The 20,718-nt window shown below is 46.1% G+C and overlaps 1 protein-coding gene across 1 annotated transcript in view; it reads left to right on the top strand.

Annotated features, from left to right (window-relative positions):
* ALK (ALK receptor tyrosine kinase) overlaps positions 1 to 20,718 on the top strand; it is a 364,842-nt gene that overhangs the window by 269,242 nt on the left and 74,882 nt on the right. Inside the window, exon 6 of the mRNA XM_038750862.1 lies at positions 17,741 to 17,872. Coding sequence (XP_038606790.1) covers positions 17,741 to 17,872 — 132 coding nt within the window. The remainder of the gene's footprint in view (positions 1 to 17,740; positions 17,873 to 20,718) is intronic.

Genomic DNA, 20,718 nt, shown 5'->3' with positions numbered 1-20,718 from the left:
AACCAATAGCCCGTCCAGGGCCCTGAGCCATGCCTGAAGAGGGGCTGTACCATTGGAGTCCTAGAAGTCTCCCAAGTCATATATTCACATATTTCATTCATTCCCTCATTCAATACTGTTGATTCATTCATTCAATCGTATTTATTGAGTGCTTACTGTGTGCAGAGCACTGTACTAAGCACTTGGGAAGTACAAGTTGGCAACATATAGAGATGGTCCCTACCCAACAATGGGCTCACAGGCTAGAAGGGGGAGACAGACAACAAAACAAAACATGTAGACAGGTGTTAAGTTGTCAGAACAAATAGAATGATAGATTGATTGAGTGCTTACTCTGTGCACAGCACTGTACTAAGCGCTTGGGCCACAGCCCAGAGCCCTGTCCCATCTTGCAGCCCACCCCTCCTCTTGGCTAGACTCTTAGCCCTGTCTGCCCCAGCATCCCATCTGCTCTTTTTTTTTTTAAGTGGCATTTATTTAGTGCTTGCTACGTCAAGCACTGTTCTAAGCATTGGGGTAGATACAAAGTTAATCAGGCCAGATACATTCTCCGTCCCACACAGGACTCACTGTCTAAGTAGGTAGGGGAACAGGAATTGAATCCCCATTTTGCAGTTGAGGAAACTGAGGCATAGAGTAACTTGCCCAGGGTCACCCAGCAGGGAAGTGGCAGAGTCAGGCTGAGGACCCAGGTCCTCTGGTTCCCAGGCCTGTGCTTTATCCAAATGACCATGCTGCTTCCTTAGCTAGGGACCGCCCCTACAGAGAGGAAAGGCCAATTGGGTGAGCGACATATTGTAATGGACTTTCCGCACCAGACGGTCTAAAACAATTCAAACACCACGGCATCTGGCCCAGAGGATCTACAGTCATCTCGGCTCCAGCCGCCATCCGCTGTCCCCACTGAGGACATTCCGATTGCTTCCGCGTAATGCTGTCTGATTTCCCCACTGTGACCTTTAATGGGTTATTAAGCCAACAGTGTCCTGTGTCCAGTGAATCTTAGCAGGAAAGTTGGAGATCATAAATGAAGTGAAGGAACTTGTTCCTGGCTCATCGGGGGGGAGACAATTAGAAGGGCAAAGCTCAGCCCGATGCTTAATGCCTCAGAAAGCTCCTGAGGTGCAGAGGATGATGGGGCAGACCCAGTCTAGAGCTGGGAGTTCAAGAATCCCCCAAGGGACAGACCTGCTTCTCCCTCCCTCAGACCCCATGAGATAGCAGCTGGGAGGGGAAGTATTCAGTTCTTGTGTGTTCTTTGATGAGGCGGCAGGCAATATATTTGTTACCCCTCCTGGATTTCTTCTGGTTTCTACATCCAGGAAGCTCCCAGCCCATTCAGGTAGGAGGGAGAGTCAGGGGCCAGAGAAGGGGCGGCCATTGCTCTTCCTCTGACAGAGACTGGACTAGGAATCACAGGCGTTTTCTGAAGCCTCCTTTCTACTGGGTATATTTCTTCCTCCAGGCAATGTTTGCCTGGGACCACTGCCTCAGAGCCTGCTCTCTCGAGACAGGATCACTGAGGAGGACATGCAGACATCACCGGATCTAGTAGCCACCTGACTGTGTCCAGGCAGCAGGGCCAGAGGCCCGCCGGGACCGAGTATCCAGACGTGTTAGCGACCTCAGATGCTGATATCATCTGACGAGCTTCGCGCCAAATCACCTCTGGCCCTTCCAGTCACTGAGTCAGACTGGAGCACTGGGCACTGACGTCGCTCCCCTTGCTGTGCTGTGGGAGATGATGGGCTGGGATGACTGGGGGGATGTGTTGCCAGATGGTCAGACCCATCCATCTTCCACGGAATGAGGGAACCCTGGCAGGCTGGAATGGGAATTGTTTCCTGAAATAGGAGATTTTACAGTTTATACATGAGCTAGTAAATTTGCACTGATCTGCACTTGAGTTGTGTCTGCAGTAGCATAATAAATCAGGACTGAAGAGGCAAATCATAAATGTCAGAGATTGGTTTATTTGTTAATTTAAATGTCGATAGCAATCTGACGTAAGCATTCAATGCTGGCAAGGAAATGATTTATGTCACTGTCCAAAATGTACCCTAAAGCAGTGATTTAGAAACACTGAAGGGTCACTGAAGTGACTTTAGGGGCCTGGAGCCCTCCTGGAAAGGGGAAACTTTTGATTCTCTGGTTCTGGAAAAAATAGGGGCAGCCTTTTGATCTTTTCATATGCTTGTATCTTCTCCCTCTCTCTCCTCTCTCTCCCTCTCTTTCCATTTCTCCCATCTTTCTTTCTCCCCCTTTGTCCACCCTCTCGCTCCCTCAGTCTCCTCCCTTCTATCCATTTCTCTTCCCTAATCCCCAACTTCCATCACCTGGTTACTGTTTCTCTCTTCTGCTCATCCTGACATCCCCAGTTTCCCATGCATCTCCTCACTGCTTCTCTCCCTGTTACCTTTCTCCTTCTCATAACCCCACCTCAGCACCCTTTATGTTCTCCTCTGATCCCTCCCCTCTCCTTCTTCTCTCTCAACAAGTACAGAACTGTGCGGGTGGCAGCAATTGAAAAAGGGCAAAATGGGCAGAGCACTCTAGTGCATATGGACTTTCAAGGAGTGGATCCGCAGCTGGGAAGAGCCACACTTTTTTTATGGTATTTGTTAAGGGCTTATTATGTGCCAGGCACTGTACTAAGCACTGGGGTAGATACAAGGTAATCAAGTTGGGCGCAGTCCGTGTGCCACATGGGGCTCACAATCTTAATCCCCATTTTACAGATGAGATAACTGAGGTCCAGAGATGTGAAGTGACTTTCCTAAGGTTACACAGCAGACAAGTAGCAAAGCCAGGATTAGAACCCGGATCCATCTAGCTCTCAGGCTCGTTCTCTATCCACTAGGCTATGTCGCTTCTCTCTGCATTCTTACCTCATCCCCAAACCATAAAATGGTGGAAGTGTTTCTCCCCTACATCTCTGTTCTTCTGTCACTTGTGGGTCACAGGCTCAGGTGGGGAGAATTTTGGACCCAAAGTTAAGAAAGCAGATGCCAAAGTAAGAATGATAATGGTGGTATTTGTTAAGCATTTCCTATGTGCAAGCACTGTAGTAAGCTCTGGAGTAGGTTCAAGATAATCAGGTACAGTTCCTGTCCCACATGGGGCTCACAGTCTAAGTAGGAGTAAGTATAGTTATTGAATCCCCACTTTACAGAAGAGGAAACTGAGGCCCAGAGAAATTGTGACTTGCCCAGAATCACACAATAGGCAAGTGACACAGCAGGGATTAGAACCCAGTCTTCTGTCTCCCGGGCCCATGCTCTTTCTATTAGACCAGAAAAATAAAAGCATTCATTGTATTACGAAACTGTGGTAAAGTTTTGGATATCAGGAGCCAAATCAGAGACCGGCCTGGGCCCTCAATCATTGATAGCATTTGTTAAGTGTGTTCTATGGGAGAATATGACTGTTAATAAGGGACAGGCCCATTATCAATTGTCAGTCTCCCTAGGTCTTATCAGCCTGCAGGAGCTCACAGGAATAGAACCTCCCAGTCAATGATGCCCTATTCAGAAACAAAGGAAAGGGGTTTTATTTGTTTTTTTTTTTCAAGATAGCTAACCATGGCACTGAAAACAGCTCATTGTAGGCAGGGAATGTATCTGTTTATTGTTACTAAGTACTCTCCCACACAGCAAGCCCTCAATAAATATGACTGAATGAGTGCTTGGAACATAGTAAGTGCTTAACAAATACTGTAACAGTAATATTAATGATAATTAGAGAGAGGGGTAAATACCTGACTAATTCTCAATTGGGCTTACATTTGGGGGCAGTTGCACTGTAGATCCCCCAGAAATTATGTTTTTGACCCCTTTCCTACCAAACTCCATAAAGCCTACCCCATCCCTAAACCCTTTATGCCCTGTGGTTGTCCACCTCCACTGGGGTCTGCAGCATTCAGCCTTTCCTGGCCCTTCTCCCTGCAGCCTGAATCGCCATTCCCTCTCCCCAAACTGCTGCCTCAACCTTCCATCATCCCCAGTGTTCCCTTTTAATCAACCCTTATGGGCTTGTGGTCCATAAATGCATCTAAATCATACTGAAGCTATTGCTACTTTCCCAGCTTAATCCCATGCTATTTTGAATTCCATTCCACTGGATAAGGACATGCTTCTTCTTGCTTGCCTCAAACCTGTCACTCTGGTGGGTTTTGTAGAACACACCCCCTCGGTCTTCGCGGGCTAAGCAGTCCCCATCTTTCCAGTCTATCCTTGAATGGGATCGTCCTTATTTTGCTGTTCCCTGGACCTCTTCTAGAGCGGGAAGGAGAGACAGAGTTTATACTGAATTTCTCATTAAGTCTATTTCTGGTTGCCTCTCTTCCATTCATGCCACCATGATTCTTTTTCAGTCACAAGCCAGTGCTGATTGATGAGGCTGGTACACACAGTCAGCTGCTCTGGGCTTTTTTATGTAGAGGCTCTTATAAGAGTTTGGAAGCAGTGGACCTGCCAGATGGTTTGATGCCCAAAGAGCCCTCCCGGGTTTGCTCCCCACCACAACCCTGCATCTCTAACCCTGACAGACCCATCTATTTGTGCTCATTGGCTATCATCAATTTCCATGAGGCTGACCGTTTCTCTCTAATTTCTTCCAGAGTTTGGGTAGTATCGGGTTGACTCTGGAGGAAAGGGCAGTCGTTCAGCTATTTGCTATAAATAAAACAGAGGCAGCCGGCTTGCTACTTCACGTATCTCCGAGCATCAGAGAGGCCGCTAGCAGGATTTCACCTTCCGCTGAATCATTAACACCCCAATTAGTGCTACCCCTTAGCCCCGTGTGAAATGATCTGCCATAACGAGGTTTGGAGAACTTGAGTGATGCATGAGGAGGTGGACACGACAGTGCTAATTAGAACAGGGCCAGTCTTTTCCAGGGCGGATGCACTTGTTGGCATCCCCCAGCAAAAATGCTTTCCTGCAACTGTTCGGTGAGAGTTTTGAATTCCCTTCTGGAGATCTCAGCACAGGTTTCTGAGGGAAACCACAAATCCTGATGTAGAGTGGATAGAGTACAGGCCTGAAAGTCAGAAGGGCAAGCGTTCTAATCCCAACTCTGTCTCTTGTCTGCTGTGTGACCTTGGGCAAGTCACTTCACTTCTCTGGACCTCAGTTACCTCATCTGTAAAATGGGGATTGAGCCCCGAGTAGCTCAGGGACTGTGTCCAACCCAATTTGCTTTATTCACCTCAGTGCTTGGCACATAGTAAGTGCTTACCAAATGCCCCAATCACTATTATTATTATTGGATTTATTAGAGGATCATAGTGCTGGGCTGGACACTTTCCATTGTTAAAGTGGTCTTTGACCTCTAGGTACTTAGAATCTAAAACAGACAATATTTAAGCCCAGGAAAACTTATCAAATGATATCAGTCAAGCTCATCCAGTGCTTAGAACAGTGCTTTGCACATAGTAAGCACTTAATAAATGCCATCATCATCATCATCATTATTATTATAAGCTCAAGCTCAAACTGCAAACTCCTCTCTAGACTGTGAGCTCATTGTAAGCAGGGAACATGTTTACCAGCTTTGTTGTACTCTCCCAAATGCTTAGTACAATAGACAGCACACAATAAGTGCTCAATAAATAGGACTGATAATGACAGTGAGAATTTACAGGGTGCCGAACATTTGAGAGAGTACATTGGAGTTACAAGACCTGATCCCTGCCCTGAAGGAGCTTACATTCTAATGGGGGAGACAGACACTAAAATAAATTAGAGATGAGAGGAAGCAGTAGAGCAGAAAGAATGCTTTGGTGGCTCAAAAGAGGTGAAGTGACAGGTGGGGAGTTACAGGGTGGGAAGATAAGAGCTTAATTAGAGAAGGCTTCCTAGAGGAGTTGTGAATTCTGTGAGGCTTTAAAGATGGGGAGAGGTGTGGTCTGTCAGATAGGGAGGGGAGGGAACTCCAGGCCAGGGCAGTGGATATAAGCAGGAGGTTGGTAGCAAAAGAGATGAGAAGGCAACACAGTGAGGAGGTTAGACTCAGAGGAATGAAGCTTGTGAATTAAAATCATGTAAAGGGAAGAGACTGGGTAAGTAGGAGGGAAAGAGCTGAAAAAAGGCCTCAAAACCAATGATCAGAAGTTTTTCCTTGCTGTGGAGTGGAAAAGGCAACCATTGGAGGTTTCTGAGGCACCGAGAGATACATGTAAAGTGCCATTTTAGAAAAATGATCCAAGCAGAAGAATGAAATATGGACTGCAGCAGGAGGAGAGACTGGAGACAAGGAGGCTGGTGAGGAAGTTGATGTAGAGAAGCAGCGTGCCTCAGTGGAAAGAGCCTGGGCTCTGGAGTCAGAGATCAGGTGTTCAAATCCTGGCTCTGCCAATTGTCAGCTGTGTGACTTTGGGCAAGTCACATAACTTCTCTGTGCCTCAGTTACCTCATCTGTAGAATGGGGATTAAGACTGTGAGCCCCCTTCTCCCCCCCCCCCCGTGGGACTACCTGATCACCTTGTAACCTCCCCAGTGCTTAGAACAGTGCTTTGTACATAGTAAGCGCTTAATAAATGCCATCACTATTATGAAGCAGCGTGGCTCAATGGAAAGAGCACGGGCTTTGGAGTCAGAGGTCATGGGCTCAAATCCCGGCTCTGCCAATTGTCAGCTGTGTGACTTTGGGCAAGTTACTTAACTTCTCTGTGCCTCAGTTACCTCATCTGTAAAATGAGGATTAAGACTGTGAGCCCCCCGTGGGACAACCTGATCACCTTGTAACCTCCCCAGCGCTTAGAACAGTGCTTTCCACATGGTAAGTGCCTAATAAATGCCATCATTATTATTATTATGTACTAATCAAGCCTGGATATTACACATGCTTAGACCAGCATGTTAGCAGTTTTCTTGGGGAGTAAGAGGCAGAGCCTGGAAGAATCACAAAGATTCAGTGACTGGTTAAATATGGGGATTGAAATAAAGGGAGGAGTCAAGGATAATGCCAAGGTTGTTGACTTGAAAGAGATGGGGAGGATGGTGGTATTGTCAGCCATGATGGAAAACTTAGACAGAGGGGAGGATTTGAGGGAGAAGATGAATGAGTTCCATTTTGGACACGTAGAGCTTGAAGTGCTGATGGACACTCACATTGAGCTGTCACAGAGTCCAGAGTAAATGTGAATGGCAGAAGAGAGAGGTCAGAGCTAGCAAGGAAGATGAAGGAGCCATCCATATAGATGTGGTAATTGAAGCCTTGGGAACAGATAAAAGCCTCAGGGGAGTGAGTGTAGACTGAGAAGAGAAGGGGACCTAGCAAAGTGCCTTGACCGACACCCACAGTTAGGAGGGGGGAGGCAAAGGGAGAGCCAGAGAAAGGAGGAATGATTGACCAGAGATGTAAGAGCAGAACCAGGAGAGAACTGTACTAGTAAAAACTGAAATAGTATTTGGAGAAGGCAGAGGTGCAAGGTCAAAAGCAGGTGAAAGGTTAAGGGAGGACTATGACAGAGCAAAATCAGTTCGATTTGGCAAATAGGAACTCACTGGTGACCTTGAAGAGAGTAGTTTTAGTGGAGTGAAGAGAGTCAGAAAGGGACTTGGTGGAGGTAACAGGTATATTCACCCACTCAAGAAATTTGGACAAGAATGAAAGGAGGGAGATGGGCTGGTAACTTGATGGTGGGTAGAGTCCAGAAAAGAGTTTTGTTAGGATAAGGGAGACGTGAGTGTGTTTGAAGGCAGTGCGGAAAGAACCATCAGAGTGAGTGGTTGAAGACGGAAGTCAGGGAGGAAAGAAGAGTGGATAAAAGAGTTTTTAAAGGGGCGAAAGGATGGGTTGGGGTTTGTTTGGATTAGACTTTGAAAGGTGGTAGATCTCTTTAAGGTTAACCAAGAAGGATAAGAGAGCATATGTGTGGGTGGGAGGGAGCTGGGAATGTGTCAGGAATATTTAGGGGAACTCGCTCCTGATGGTTTCAGTTTTGTTAACAAAGTAGCTGACAAGGTTTTGGGGGATGAGAGAGAATGGAAGGAGCACCAGAGGTTTCAAGAGGGAGTTCAAGGTTTGGAATAAATTGTCAGGGGGGAATGGGCAAGGGATTCAGTGAGAGAGGTTATGTCTGTGAAGAAGACAGCATAAAGTTCCATCTAACAAGTGAGGTTGAATACAATATGGCCAGAATCGGCCTGGTGCCTGAATTTCCAGCAAAGGGACTCTGGGGCCCAAGTTCTGAGGCAGAAGAGAACCATGGTGGTGCTGGTGGTGTGAGATTAACCAAGGGATGGGGCATGGAAAAAGTTGTGTGATATATATAGGACAGAGTTGAGGAAACACTACTGTGTATCAAAAAAAAAAGGGGAGATTAGGTAAGGAGTCCAAATGGGGCATGATGGCCTGGGATATGTGGAGGATATCTACAGAGCAAAAGTCTCTCTGAGTGGAGAAGATGGTTGTGTGGGGGAGAGAAGGCAGGAGAAGAGTTGTTTTTGTTTTTCTTGGGTTTTTTTTAATGGTTTTGTTAAGTGCTTGCTGTGTGCCAAGCACTGTACTAAGCACTGGAAGTAGATACAAGCTAATCAGGTGGGGCACAGTCCATGTCCCACGTGAGGCTTAGAGCCTTAATCCCCATTTTTCAGATGAGGTAACTGAGGCACATAGATGCTAAGTGATTCACCCAAGATCACACAGCAGACAAGTGGCAGAGCAGGGGATTAGAATGCAGGTCCTTCTGACTCCCAAGCCCATAATAATAATAATAATAATAATAATGGCATTTATTAAGCACTTACTATGTGCAAAGCACTGTTCTAGGCACTGGGGAGGTTGCAAGGTGATCAGGTTGTCCCATGGAGGGGCTCACAGTCTTAAGCCCCATTTTACAGATGAGGTAACTGAGGCACAGAGAAGTTAAGTGACTTGCCCAAAGTCTCACAGCTGACAAGTGGTGGAGCAGGGATTTGAACCCATGACCTCTGACTCCAAAGCCTGTGCTCTTTCCACTAAGCCATGCTTCTCCTCCTTCCCCTCCTCTCTCTCTTCCTCCTCCTCTACATCCTCATCATCATCATCATCAACACTGAAGCTGCTGCTAACTATTAATTCTCCAAGGCGCTGTTGGAATTGCTCATTGTTTATGTAACAGATCTCAGAGGAGGGTGACATATTTTATGGGCCCCATCTCAGGAAACAGTAAAATTGCACAGCTCCTTGGAAAGATTAATGGCAAAATGTGCTCAGGGGTCATTTGTTATATTAAAAATAAAATTATTTGTGTGTGATTTCAGGGAAACAATGAAGATAAATGTCCACCCCGGAAGCCATGATACTAATTTAAAAAACCATCAATCATGAAGTTCAGGGCAGTTTAAGCTCCAAATGCTCAATGGTATTGTTAATATATTTACAGATATCAATCACACAGTAAAAAAACATGCATTGGGCATGTATACCGAAATCCCAAGGAAGTAATGAGTTTACAGCTTTTGAGCCATAAACTTCCCTTGTAGCAAGAGTCCTTTTGGATCACTGTCCCCTTCAGACTCCCCTTGATGTCTAACTGGAGTGGAAAAAGTGATCTTAAATGCTTACTCAAACACCCAGGGTGGCACTTCAATCAGTCATTGGTATTTACTGAGCGCTTACTGTGTGCCGAGCTCTTCACTAAGCACTTGGGAGAGTACAGCACAACAGAGTTTGTAGACACATCTTCTGCCCTCAATGGGTTGTCAGTCTAGAGGGGGAGACAGACTTTAATGTGAATAAATAAATTACAGACACGTACGTAAATGCTATGGGGCTGAAGGTGGTATAAATACCAATCGCTTAAAGGGTACAGATCCAAGTGCACTGGTGATGCAGAAGGGAGAGGAAGCGAGGGAAAAGAAGGTTTAGTCAGGGAAGGCTTCCTGGAGGAGATGTGACCTTACAAAGGCTTTGAGGGTGGGGAGGTTAGCGGTACTTGGAATGAACCTGCCACCCCTGTGGCTTCAAGACCTGAGGCAGCCAGGTCAGGCTGCTGAGAGTCACCCCGATGGGAGGCTAGAAGAGTCCAAGGCTGAATCGGCATCGACTCGAGCCTCAAAAGTTCATAAACCACCAACCCACCCTCAGAACTGCGGGCAGGCCTGCGGTTGAAAAGCATGAGGCTTCTTGCTCCTCTGAAACAATTACTGCACCCTTCGTAATCAGTGGTATTTATTGAGCACTTACTTTGTGTAGAGCGTGGTACTAAGCATTTGGGAGAGTGCAGTATTATAGTGTTAGTAGACATGTTCCATGCCCACAGCGAGTTTACAGTGTAGAGAGGGAGACATCTTAGGTGAAAGATGGCCAAATTTGTGCTTGGGAAGACTTATCCAAAGCCTTTGGGAATGTTATCCAAAGGATAACACAATCCCTATTTAATACGGGCCCCATGCCCCATTTAGTTTATGATGATGGCATTTGTTAAGCGCTTACTATGTGCAAAGCACTGTTCTAAGCGCTGGGGAGGGGGGATACAAGGTGATCAGGGTGTCCCACGTGGGGCTCACAGTCTTAATCCCCGTTTTACAGATGAGGGAACTGAGGCTCAGAGAAGTGAAGTGACTTGCCCAAGGTCACACAGCAGACACGTGGCAGAGCCGAGATTCGAACCCATGACCTCTGGCTCCAAAGCCCGGGCTCTTTCCACTGAGCCACGCTGCTTCTCTAAGCAGCGTTTAAACAGGGTCTGTTTAAATTCACCCCAAATTAGGCGCTGAGAGAGCAGCTTCCTGCTGATTTGCTTTCTCCAGCTTCTTCTCTCTGCCGTATCCGTGAGAAATTCTGCAGCATCCTCCCTCCTCCGGGCTCCTGGAAACCTCAGTTCATCTGCACTGCAGTTTCAGGAGCTCACACGCTCCTCTGGATCTTCAGTCGGGACTCTCCAGTGAGCCTAAAGACTAGGTCTGCTTCTTCCCCTCTGCCTGGGGACCAGCGGTAGGGTCCTTAAAGAACTCAGCTAGTGAGAAGGAGGATTTCGCAAAAGCCAGGGGAGAAGATGGGAGATGAACCCACAGATGTTTGAGATGTCTGCCAGTCAAATGGCTCGTCCCTTAGGACTGAGGTGAACATGCTGAGAAGCAGCTTGGCCTAGTGGAAAGAACCTGGGACTGGGAGTGAGAGGATCTGGGTTCTAATCCCCGCTCCAACGCTTGTCTTCTGTGTGACTTTGGGCAAGTCACTTAACTCCTCTCTACCTCAGTTACCTCATTTGAAAAATGGGGATGAAGGCTGTGAGCCCCACGTGGGAGTTGGACACAGCCCATGCTGATTAACTTGTATCTGCTCCAGTGCTTAGTACAGTGCTTGACACACAGTGAGCGCTTAACAAATACCATTAAAATAAGAAAAGACAAGGAGAGGGTTGGATTGAAAAATACTTGAGTCTCCTCCCATATTACAGTTTGGCAACCCACCACTTGACAGTAGGTGGCTGTTGGTTATGAAAGAGCATCAGTTCTCGTAGTAGGATTTAATTGGCTTTTTCCTGGTAGAAAGCTCCTAGGTTTCCTGGTGGAGACGGGGAGGGCTGGATCAGACCCCATTTTGCAAACATGAAACAAGGGCAGGAGCCTGTGCTTGTATCCCAGCCAGGCTGATCCCCTCTCTCTGAGTTTCCTCATGGTCCTGACAATTTGCCACGTGAGGATCGGGCTCCTAGTCTCCAGTGGTGCCAGGGAGTTGGAAGGAGATGGGGGCACGGAGGCTGTCCATGTTTGATTCTGTAAGTGAGAGTTGATTCTTGGGAATTCCCCCAACTGCAGCCCTGAGTAAAGTCCACAGGGAACATCCATGAGAAGCAACCCCTTACTGTCCCATACCATGTTCTCCACTCCCAAGGCAAGGAAATGTCAGGGATTTGGCAGATCTCAAGGTCTCCTTTCTCCCCTGCTCTCCCCATCTGACCCCACCTTTCCTCTCTGCTCTCTTATCTCACCATTTCCTAACCCACTGTCTTCAATCCTCTCAAGCTAACCTTCTACCTGGACCTCACTCTTGACTTTCCCACTTCTGTCCCCTCACATGTGCTTGAAACTCCCTCCTTCCCCACATTCATATCCCTCCTCTTTCCAAAAGCTTTCCTTGATTCATTTCCTACCACGCTGAGCCAAATAATCCCATCAACCAACTGTAAGATTTAGGATCTTTTTTACACTTTCTTTAGCCCTCATGCTTATAAATGTACTCATGCATTTATTTTGACCATCCTAGTTATAAATGGATTTTTGTTTGTCTCCTCCACTAGAACATAAACTCCTTGTGGGAAAAAACATGTCACTCCATCATTCCATACTTCTCAAGCAGCTAGTACAGTGCACCGCACCAAATGAGTAGAAGCAGCATGGCCTAGTGAGTAGAGCACAGGTCTGGGGGTCAGAAGGACCTGGGTTCTATTCCCACATCCTCCACTTGTCCACTGTGTGACCTTGGGCAAATCACTTCACTTCTCTATGCCTCAGTTACCTCATCTGTAAAATAGGGATTAAGACTGTGTCCAACCCGATTAGCTTGTATCTACCCCAGCGCTTTGTATGGCATCTGGCATGGACTAAGCCCTTAGAAAATTCCGTTTAAAAAAATAAATACCCAAATGCTGCTACTACTATTGTAATGCATAGCTATCCATGGGATTTGATGATGGGGTGACATTTGATGTGATTGGGCATATGTGTGGCTGATGAGATTATAGTGTGAGAGAGACAACCCCTTCTTCACCAGTGGCCCTCTAGCCTCGGAACAGGAAATCCATGTGTGCCGGCATTATAATAATAATAATGTTGGTATTTGTTAAGTGCTTACTATGTGCCAAGCACTGTTCTAAGCGCCGGGGTGGGGGATACAAGGTAATCAAGGTTGTCCCATGTGGGGCTCACAATCTTAATCTCCATTTTACAGATGAGGGAACTGAGGCACAGAGAAGTTAAGTGACTTCCCCAAAGTCACACAGCTGACAAGTGGTGGAGCTGGGATTTGAACCCATGACCTCTGACTCCCAAGCCCGGGCTCTTTCCACTGAGCCACGCTGCTTCATTAATGTCAGAGTGGCAGTTCTCGGCTGCCTCATTCAACACTATCTTCCTGCTCTCTAACTCCAACTCACTTGCCTTCAACCTGCTCCCGTTAGACCTCTTCTTCCCCCTTTCTTTAGTAATTGGGGAAATACAGACACAGCAGTCAACCTGTCTTGCATTTGCAGGTGGAGTTGGGCCAAAACAAGCTGGTGGAGGGCCAGGAAGCTTGATCTAAATCCGCATCAATCCTTTCAATTAAAAAGGAATCTAAAGCACAAAAACTGGGAGCCCAGATATTTAAAATGGATTTCTTCTGCTCTTGGTGTGTGTTTAGCAGCGTGAAAGCCCCTCCATCAGCTCCAAAGCACAGTCTGGTGTGTAAGCGTGTGTGTGTGTGTGAGAGAGAGAGAGAATGTGTCAAATATGCAAGAAGGGAAAAGAAATAGTTCACACAAAATTGACTTCAATAAATCACCTGTGGTGTGGAACAGAGATGTATGTAAACTGATCCATTCTACAAGCATGTGTCTGTGTGTGCACGTATGTGATGCAAATCTGTACTAAGTCAGACCGCAGCAAGAATGGAGATAAGTGGACAAACAAATGTGGTTCAGGGAGTTTCTCGAAAGAGCGACCTCAGGCTAATGGAGACAGATCTAGTTGAAATCTTGGTCTGAATCAACCAGGGAAGCCTTGTATGCCATTGTTATAAGAGCAGCCCAGCTGCTTAGAGGATTCCTGGGGAAAACAGCTCATAATTATAAGCAGTAATGATGATGCTATATTCATAATATCATCAGTCTTGCAAATATGTATTAGTTCACTAACATCTTACCAGCCTGCCCTCCCCAAAATAGGTCCTGGAACTGGACTAGTAAAATGTATGACATCCACATTAGTTATTCCTGCTGACACTTTTTGAGGCTTCCTGGACTTGTTCCTCACCCAAAACGCCCCTCCTGGGCTGAGGCTGTGAGGTCACAACACCACAATGCTGCCTCATCACAGTGTGTAGCATATTGTTGAAGACACACCAGGTGGTCAAGACTGACACTTTGGTCAAGTTGGAGCAGACCCTGGACCTGGCAGTTTCCCCATGCCAGGATTAGAGAAACCCTGTAGCAGTTGCTCCTATGTTCCTTCATTCAATTGTTTATTGAGCAGTTACTGTGCAACTAAGCACTTGGGAGAGTGCAGTATAACATCCAACAGACACATTCCTGCCCAAGACAAGTTCACAGACCGCTCCAGCCCTGGCCCCGGCTCTGACGGGATTAAGCAGTAGGAACGGGGATGGCCTGTGCCCACGAAGGACAGCAGGCAATGCTGCAAGCTGAGCAGGAGTTGGGAGCCTGAACTGTACTTTCCAAGCACTTAGTACAGTGGTGTGCACACAGTAAGCACTCAATAAATATGATTGAATGAATGAAAGACCCCGATTTGGAAACAAGGGCCCTTTAAAAACCATACTTCATGGTAGTGGGGGCCTGGGGCGAGGGGCGATTTTCCTCCATGAAATTTATGAACCCCATAAAAAGGGATCTTGAGGAGACAGAGTGGCTGTTTTTGCCACACCTCAGTAGTTTTTAGTATTGGCCGGCAGTAAAGATTGGAGTGATGAGGCCCATGCCTAATGGAATCACCTTAAAGTGTGAGCTTCCTGGGTAAAGAGATGTAGCTACTGCCTGTTAAGCAGAAGAGCAGGACTTGGGTGGGGCAGACACCTCAGTGAGGGAGGCTGATGGGATTTTTTAAGTGCTTACTATGTGCCAAGCACTGTGCAAGCCCTTTGGTAGATACAAGATAATCAGGTCAGACACAGTCCCAGTCCCTGAAGGGGAGGGGTGTAAAGAGAGTTCTTTCCTCAGAACCCACCCAAACCACCAGCGAGGAGGGCAGCTGATTTAATAATAATAATAGTAATTTTGGTACTTGTTAAGCGCTATGTGCCAAGCACTGTTCTAAGTGCCGGAGTAGTTACAAGGTAATCAGGTTGACCCACGTGGGGCTCACAATCTTAACACCCATTTTACAGATGAGGTAACTGAGGCACAGAGAATAGCAATAATAATAATGGTATCTGTTAAGCACTTATGTGCCAAGCACTGTTCTAAGCGCTGTGGTAGTCTCAAGGTAAGCAGGTTGCCCCACGTGGGGCTCACAGTCTTAATCCCCATTTCACAGATGAGGTAACTGAGGCACAGAGAAGTGAAGTGACTTGCCCAAGGTCACATAGCGGACAAGTGACGGAGCCAGGATTAGAGCCCATGTCCTCTGATTCCCAAGCCTGGGCCATTTCCACTAAACCATGCTGATTTGAAAGCTCCTCAAGGGCCAGGGCCAAGTCTCTTACTACTACTGTGCTGGATTAAACAAGCTCTTCACTCTGCACGAAGGGAATTGATTAGATCCCATCCCCTTCAGAGATACAGACTGTACCACGGGAAGAAGGAGCACTCTGTGGATAACCAAATGGGGTAGGCTTCTAAATACCAAATCAATTTATGGACTGATCCTATCCCATTTCCTATCCTATGTCCAACCCAATTTGCTTGTATCCACCCCACCACTTAGTACAGTGCCTGGCACATAGTAAGTGCTTAACAAATGCCACAGTTATTATTATTACTATTATTATTATTATCAGAGAAGCAGCATGGCTCAGTGGAAAGAGCCCAGGCTTTGGAGTCAGAGGTCATGGGTTCAAATCCCGGCCTCGCCACTTGTCAGCTGTGTGACTTTGGGCGAGTCACTTAAATTCTCTGGGCCTCAGTTACCTCATCTGTAAAATGGGGATAAAGACTGTGAGCCCCTCATGGGACAACCTGATCACCTTGTAACCTCCCCAGGGCTTAGAACAGTGCTTTGCACATAGTAAGCATTTAATAAATGCCATTATTATTATTATTATTATCCCCAAACTGGCAAATGGAGAGTTTCAAGTGGCTTTTGTCTCTCTGTATAGAGGTTGCCACTGCTGCTGAGACAAAAAAAAAAATCCAAAGCAAAAGACACCCCAGCAAACTGAATTCACTCTGACCATGGAGGGGGACAGAAATGGAATTTTCCAGCTTCAAGGGGACATCACCAACAAACGGTGATTCAAAGCTATGAAAAGTGTTGGATGCTTTACCTTTAAGCATGCGGCACAGGTTTCTTCTGTCATATCCTTTAGGTTTGGGTTCTTGGTTATACTGTTGAAAACCTGGGAGTGAAGTAATTATCATCATGCATTTCTTTAGCTCTGGTTATTTGTCAAGCACATTTTCTAGGCATTAATTTATTTTTCTTAGAAGAAATGTACGAGGCTTGTGAAAGAGAAATGTTGTCATTTTCCCTTTCCTATGAAGAAACAAAATAGGAAAGAAGCTCACCTAAGGGTACACAGGAAGTTGAGTGCTTTATTGAGTGCATACTGTGTGCAGAACATTTTACTAAGTGCTTGGGAGAGAACAGTACAGCTGGTAGACATGATTGCCTGCCCTTAAGGAACTTAGTCTTGATAATGGCAGGAGGATAGGAAGGAGAACTGCAGACGTGAAAGCAAAAGAACATGCCAAATTTCAGGGAGTCAGTCGTATTTATTGAGCACTTACTGTGTGCAGATCACTGTACTAAGCACTTGGGAGAGTACAATATAACAATAAACAGACATATTTCCTGCCCACAACAAGCTTACAGCCTAGAGAGTCAGAATGATGCTCCTGAGTTGTTACATCCAGGAGTCCAGCCAATAAGAACACAGTTGTGGACAAAGATAAAGCCAGGAAAGGCCCTCCCCCAGGGCTTTAGGTAGCACTGAGTTCCTGCAGTAACTCTGCCCAGGACAGTGGGCCCACAGAGCCCCCAAACCTAAGTCTGGTAAATAAGAATGCAAAAGAGTTGGGGAACAATGGAATGAGATAGATTGTGGATTAGGGAAATAGTAGAGCATAAGAATATTTGCAAAATTGCTATGGGGATGGGGTGAGTATCAGAGTGCTTAGGGGATTCACAGTCAAGTGCATAGGTGACAAAAGGGAGGGTGCAGAGGGAAAATGAGGGCTTTTCCACCCTCTATTCCTTAAATGTGAACAGATCCACCAGTGCGTGATGGGCCCACCTGTTGTCAGAAAGGGAGGGGCTTGAGAGGGCCAGGGACAATCAGAAGAGACCTGTAAAAGGATGCTCCTTTGGGCCTGATTTTCATGACGCTATAATTGTGGCATTTATGAAGTGCTTATTTTGTGTTAAGCACTGGGGTAGATGGGTACAAGATCATCAGACTGGACACAGTCCCTGTCCCCCATAGGGCTCACAAACTATAAGGAAGGGAAAGTTGGTATCTTATCCTCATTTTACAGCTGAGGCAACTGAAGCCCAGAGAGGTTAAGTGATTTTTCCCAAAGTCACACAGCAGGGCAGTGGCAGAGCTAGGACTAGAACTTGGATATCCGGGCTCCCATTCCCAGCAGGGACTGCACTGCATGCCTATGCTGCTCGTTTGCTTTTAGGCCCCCAAGGACACAGGCCAGGGCTTATTTTCATAACTGTGGTCATTTTTTACTTCTCGGATTAATATGGTCTTTATATACTACAGCCACATTGGCATTGCTCTAATTAATGACATTATTGTTGAGTTAAAAAATCTGGTTATGCAATGGTTATCAGAAAAAGTGCATCTTGGACGAATGTCAGCAAGATAGAGTTTTTCCCGAAGAGTCTGAGTTAACGTGTTTTGTTGGGGTTTTTTTTCACTCCAGGGATGTCACCTGGCTCCAAGATGGCCCTGCAGAGCTTCTTCAACTGCTGGAATGGAACCGTGATAGCCCTGGGACAGGCGTGTGACTTGCGCAGAGACTGCATTCATGGAGAGGATGAAGGGGAGCTATGTAGTGAGTAAAGTGCCTTTTTCTCTGAGAAGCAGAGTCCCCCAGTACCGTAGGGTCATTTCAACCCTAGTCCCCAAAGTGGTGTCATTCTTGAAAGGCCCCATGCATGAAAGTTTGTGGCTCCAGGGAGTCTGAATCTCTAGACTCTATCGCAGGGCCAGGTTGGGGACTTAGAGCTGCTCTCACTGTCTGTCCCCAGCCCTTGCTGTGCCTGGAACCAAGGCTGGGAAAACACTCAATTTTTTAAGCACTTTAAAACACTCACCTTCCTACTCTCCTGCTACAACCCAGCCCGCTTACTTCGCTACTCTAATGCTAACCTTCTCGCTGTACTTTGGTCTATCGTCTGTCTGCTTCCGACTATTCATTCATTCATTCATTCAGTTGTATTTAATAAGAAGAAGAATAATAATAATAATGGCATTTATTAAGCGCTTACTATGGCAAAGCACTGTTCTAAGCACTGGGGAGGTTACAAGGTATAGACTGTGAGCCCACTGTTGGGTAGGGACTGTCTCTGTATGTTGCCAACTTGTACTTCCCAAGCGCTTAGTACAGTGCTCTGCACACAGTAAGCGCTCAATAAATACGATTGATTGATTATTTATTGAGCGCTTACTGTGTGCAGAGCACTGTACTAAGCACTTGGGAAGTACAAATCGGCAACATATAGAGATGGTCCCTACCCAAGAACGGTCTCACAACTCACCCACATCCTGGTTCTGTGGAGAAGCAGCATGGCTCAGTGGAAAGAGCATGGGCTTTGGAGTCAGAGGTCATGGGTTCAAATCCCAGCTCCGCCAATTGTCAGCTGTGTGACTTTGGGCCAGTCACTTCACTTCTCTGGGCCTCAGTTCCCTCATCTGTAAAATGGGGATTAAGACTGTGAGCCCCCTGTGGGACAACTTGATCACCCTGTAACCTCCCCAGTGCTTAGAACAGTGCTTTGCACATAGTAAGTGCTTAATAAATGCCATCATCATTATTATTATTCTGGCCTGGAACGCCCTCTCCCCTCATATTCAACAGTTACTTTCCCCACCTTTGAGGCACATCTCCTACAAGAGGCATTCCCTGACTAAGCCCTCCTTTCCTCTTCCCTACTCCATTCTGCGTCACCCTAACTTGCCCCCTTTTTCATCCCACCTCCCAGTCCCACAGCACTTATGTACATATCTGTAACTTTATTTATATTAATGTCTGTCTCTCCCTCTAGACTGTAAGCTCATTGAGGGCAGGGAATGGGTCTGTTATATTGTACTCTCCCAAGTGCTTAGTACAGTGCTCTGCACACAGTAAGTGTTCAATAATTGCAGTTGACTGATTGAAGTCCCAGAACCCAAAGCTTCAATGGCAAAACAGGGCAGCACCTCACCCTCTTAACTAAACTGGAGAAGATGCATATCGGAGCCCAAGCTGAGAAGTACGCCCAAACACTTGCTCCCCTCCATCCCCAACCACCTCACTTCACAAACCAAAGGCTATTTTTGAAAACGACTGCTTAAAATACCCATTTACCTGCATTTAATCAAGACAAACCAAAAATACAGCAATAAACAATTGTTCTGACTGAGAAAGGGGAATGTTTTTAGAATTACACATTGCTAATAGTAATACTAGTAGTATTTGTTCAGTTCTCACTATGTGCCTGGGACTGGACTAAATGCTGGGGTATAAACAGGATAATCGAGTCATACACAGTAAGTAGACGAGCATGATCAGGTGATGAGCAGGCAGCATTTTAAGCTGTTTCCATAGTCCATAGCCCTGCACTCCCCTACTTTGCAAAAAACCCACTGTGAGGTGAGGGGAAACCAGATTGGAAAAGATCAGACAAGAGGGGAGGCTGGGATAGTTTGCTGGAGCAGCTTGTTGCTAAAGGAAAAAGCAAAGTCGGTTGAGTATTCACTGATCTGTAAGTTCCATATCCTTTTTCTGAGCCCACATGGCTATGTAAATGGAGAATCCTTGCAAATTCTGTGCAGATAAAGTCAAGAGAGCCATCCTGATAAACCCATTAAACCCCTGGACCAATGAGGAATTATGTTGATGATGCAATTCCTCTCAAAAAAAAAAAAAATTGTGCCTTCACAACCCCAAGCTAAGACTTTTCAACCCTTTCATGCTGATTTGAGACCAAAAAAATACTATTAGCAAGCCCCATTTTCATTAGTTTGAAAACAAAGCTGCTAAAGTGAACACCATTAAGAAAAATAGATTCTGCACATGGCTTCCCAAATGAGCATTTGTTTGACCAGGGTCAATCTGAGATTGGGCCATCATTAATCCAGGTCATTGGATCAGTGAAAATAGCCCCACTGGCCATTTTGTACAAGTTGCTAGACCACACTGTCCCTCTTGATTTGATGTGTTCAAATTTTAGAGTTATCATTCTGCAAAACGACCCCTCTTTGCGAATCCCATGACTTCTAGGATCAGTCTCCAGGACCTTTGGTTCTGGTGGCAACCAGGCACTACAGACAACAATAATTTCACAGACTGTCAGAACCTTGAAGGATAGGAGGCAGGAAATGATCAGGCTTCCTGCTTTGATAAGATGCGTCTTGTTGAGGCCAGCTTGTTTCTGGGAAAGAATTTTTCAACAAATAGTGGCTTGGCCCTGAATCCCTGCAGGGAAGTATCAGTGAGGCATCTAATTAACAGTAACAAGAAAAGAAGAATATACAGTTGGTCCCACCTCTGACCTTCCCTATGACTCCTGAGCATCACCGTATCTTCCTGATTGTCAGAGATGATTTCAAGTGTTTTTACTTCCCATTCATTCATTCATATTTATTGAGCTGTGTGCAGAAAACTGCACTAAGCTCTTGGTAGAGTACAGTACAACA

This window comes from Tachyglossus aculeatus, chromosome 9 (assembly GCF_015852505.1).
Source record: "Tachyglossus aculeatus isolate mTacAcu1 chromosome 9, mTacAcu1.pri, whole genome shotgun sequence".
In the NCBI taxonomy this organism is placed as follows: domain Eukaryota; kingdom Metazoa; phylum Chordata; class Mammalia; order Monotremata; family Tachyglossidae; genus Tachyglossus; species Tachyglossus aculeatus.
The sequence above is the reverse complement of the archived record's forward strand: the minus strand, read 5'-3'. Positions and strand labels throughout refer to the sequence as shown.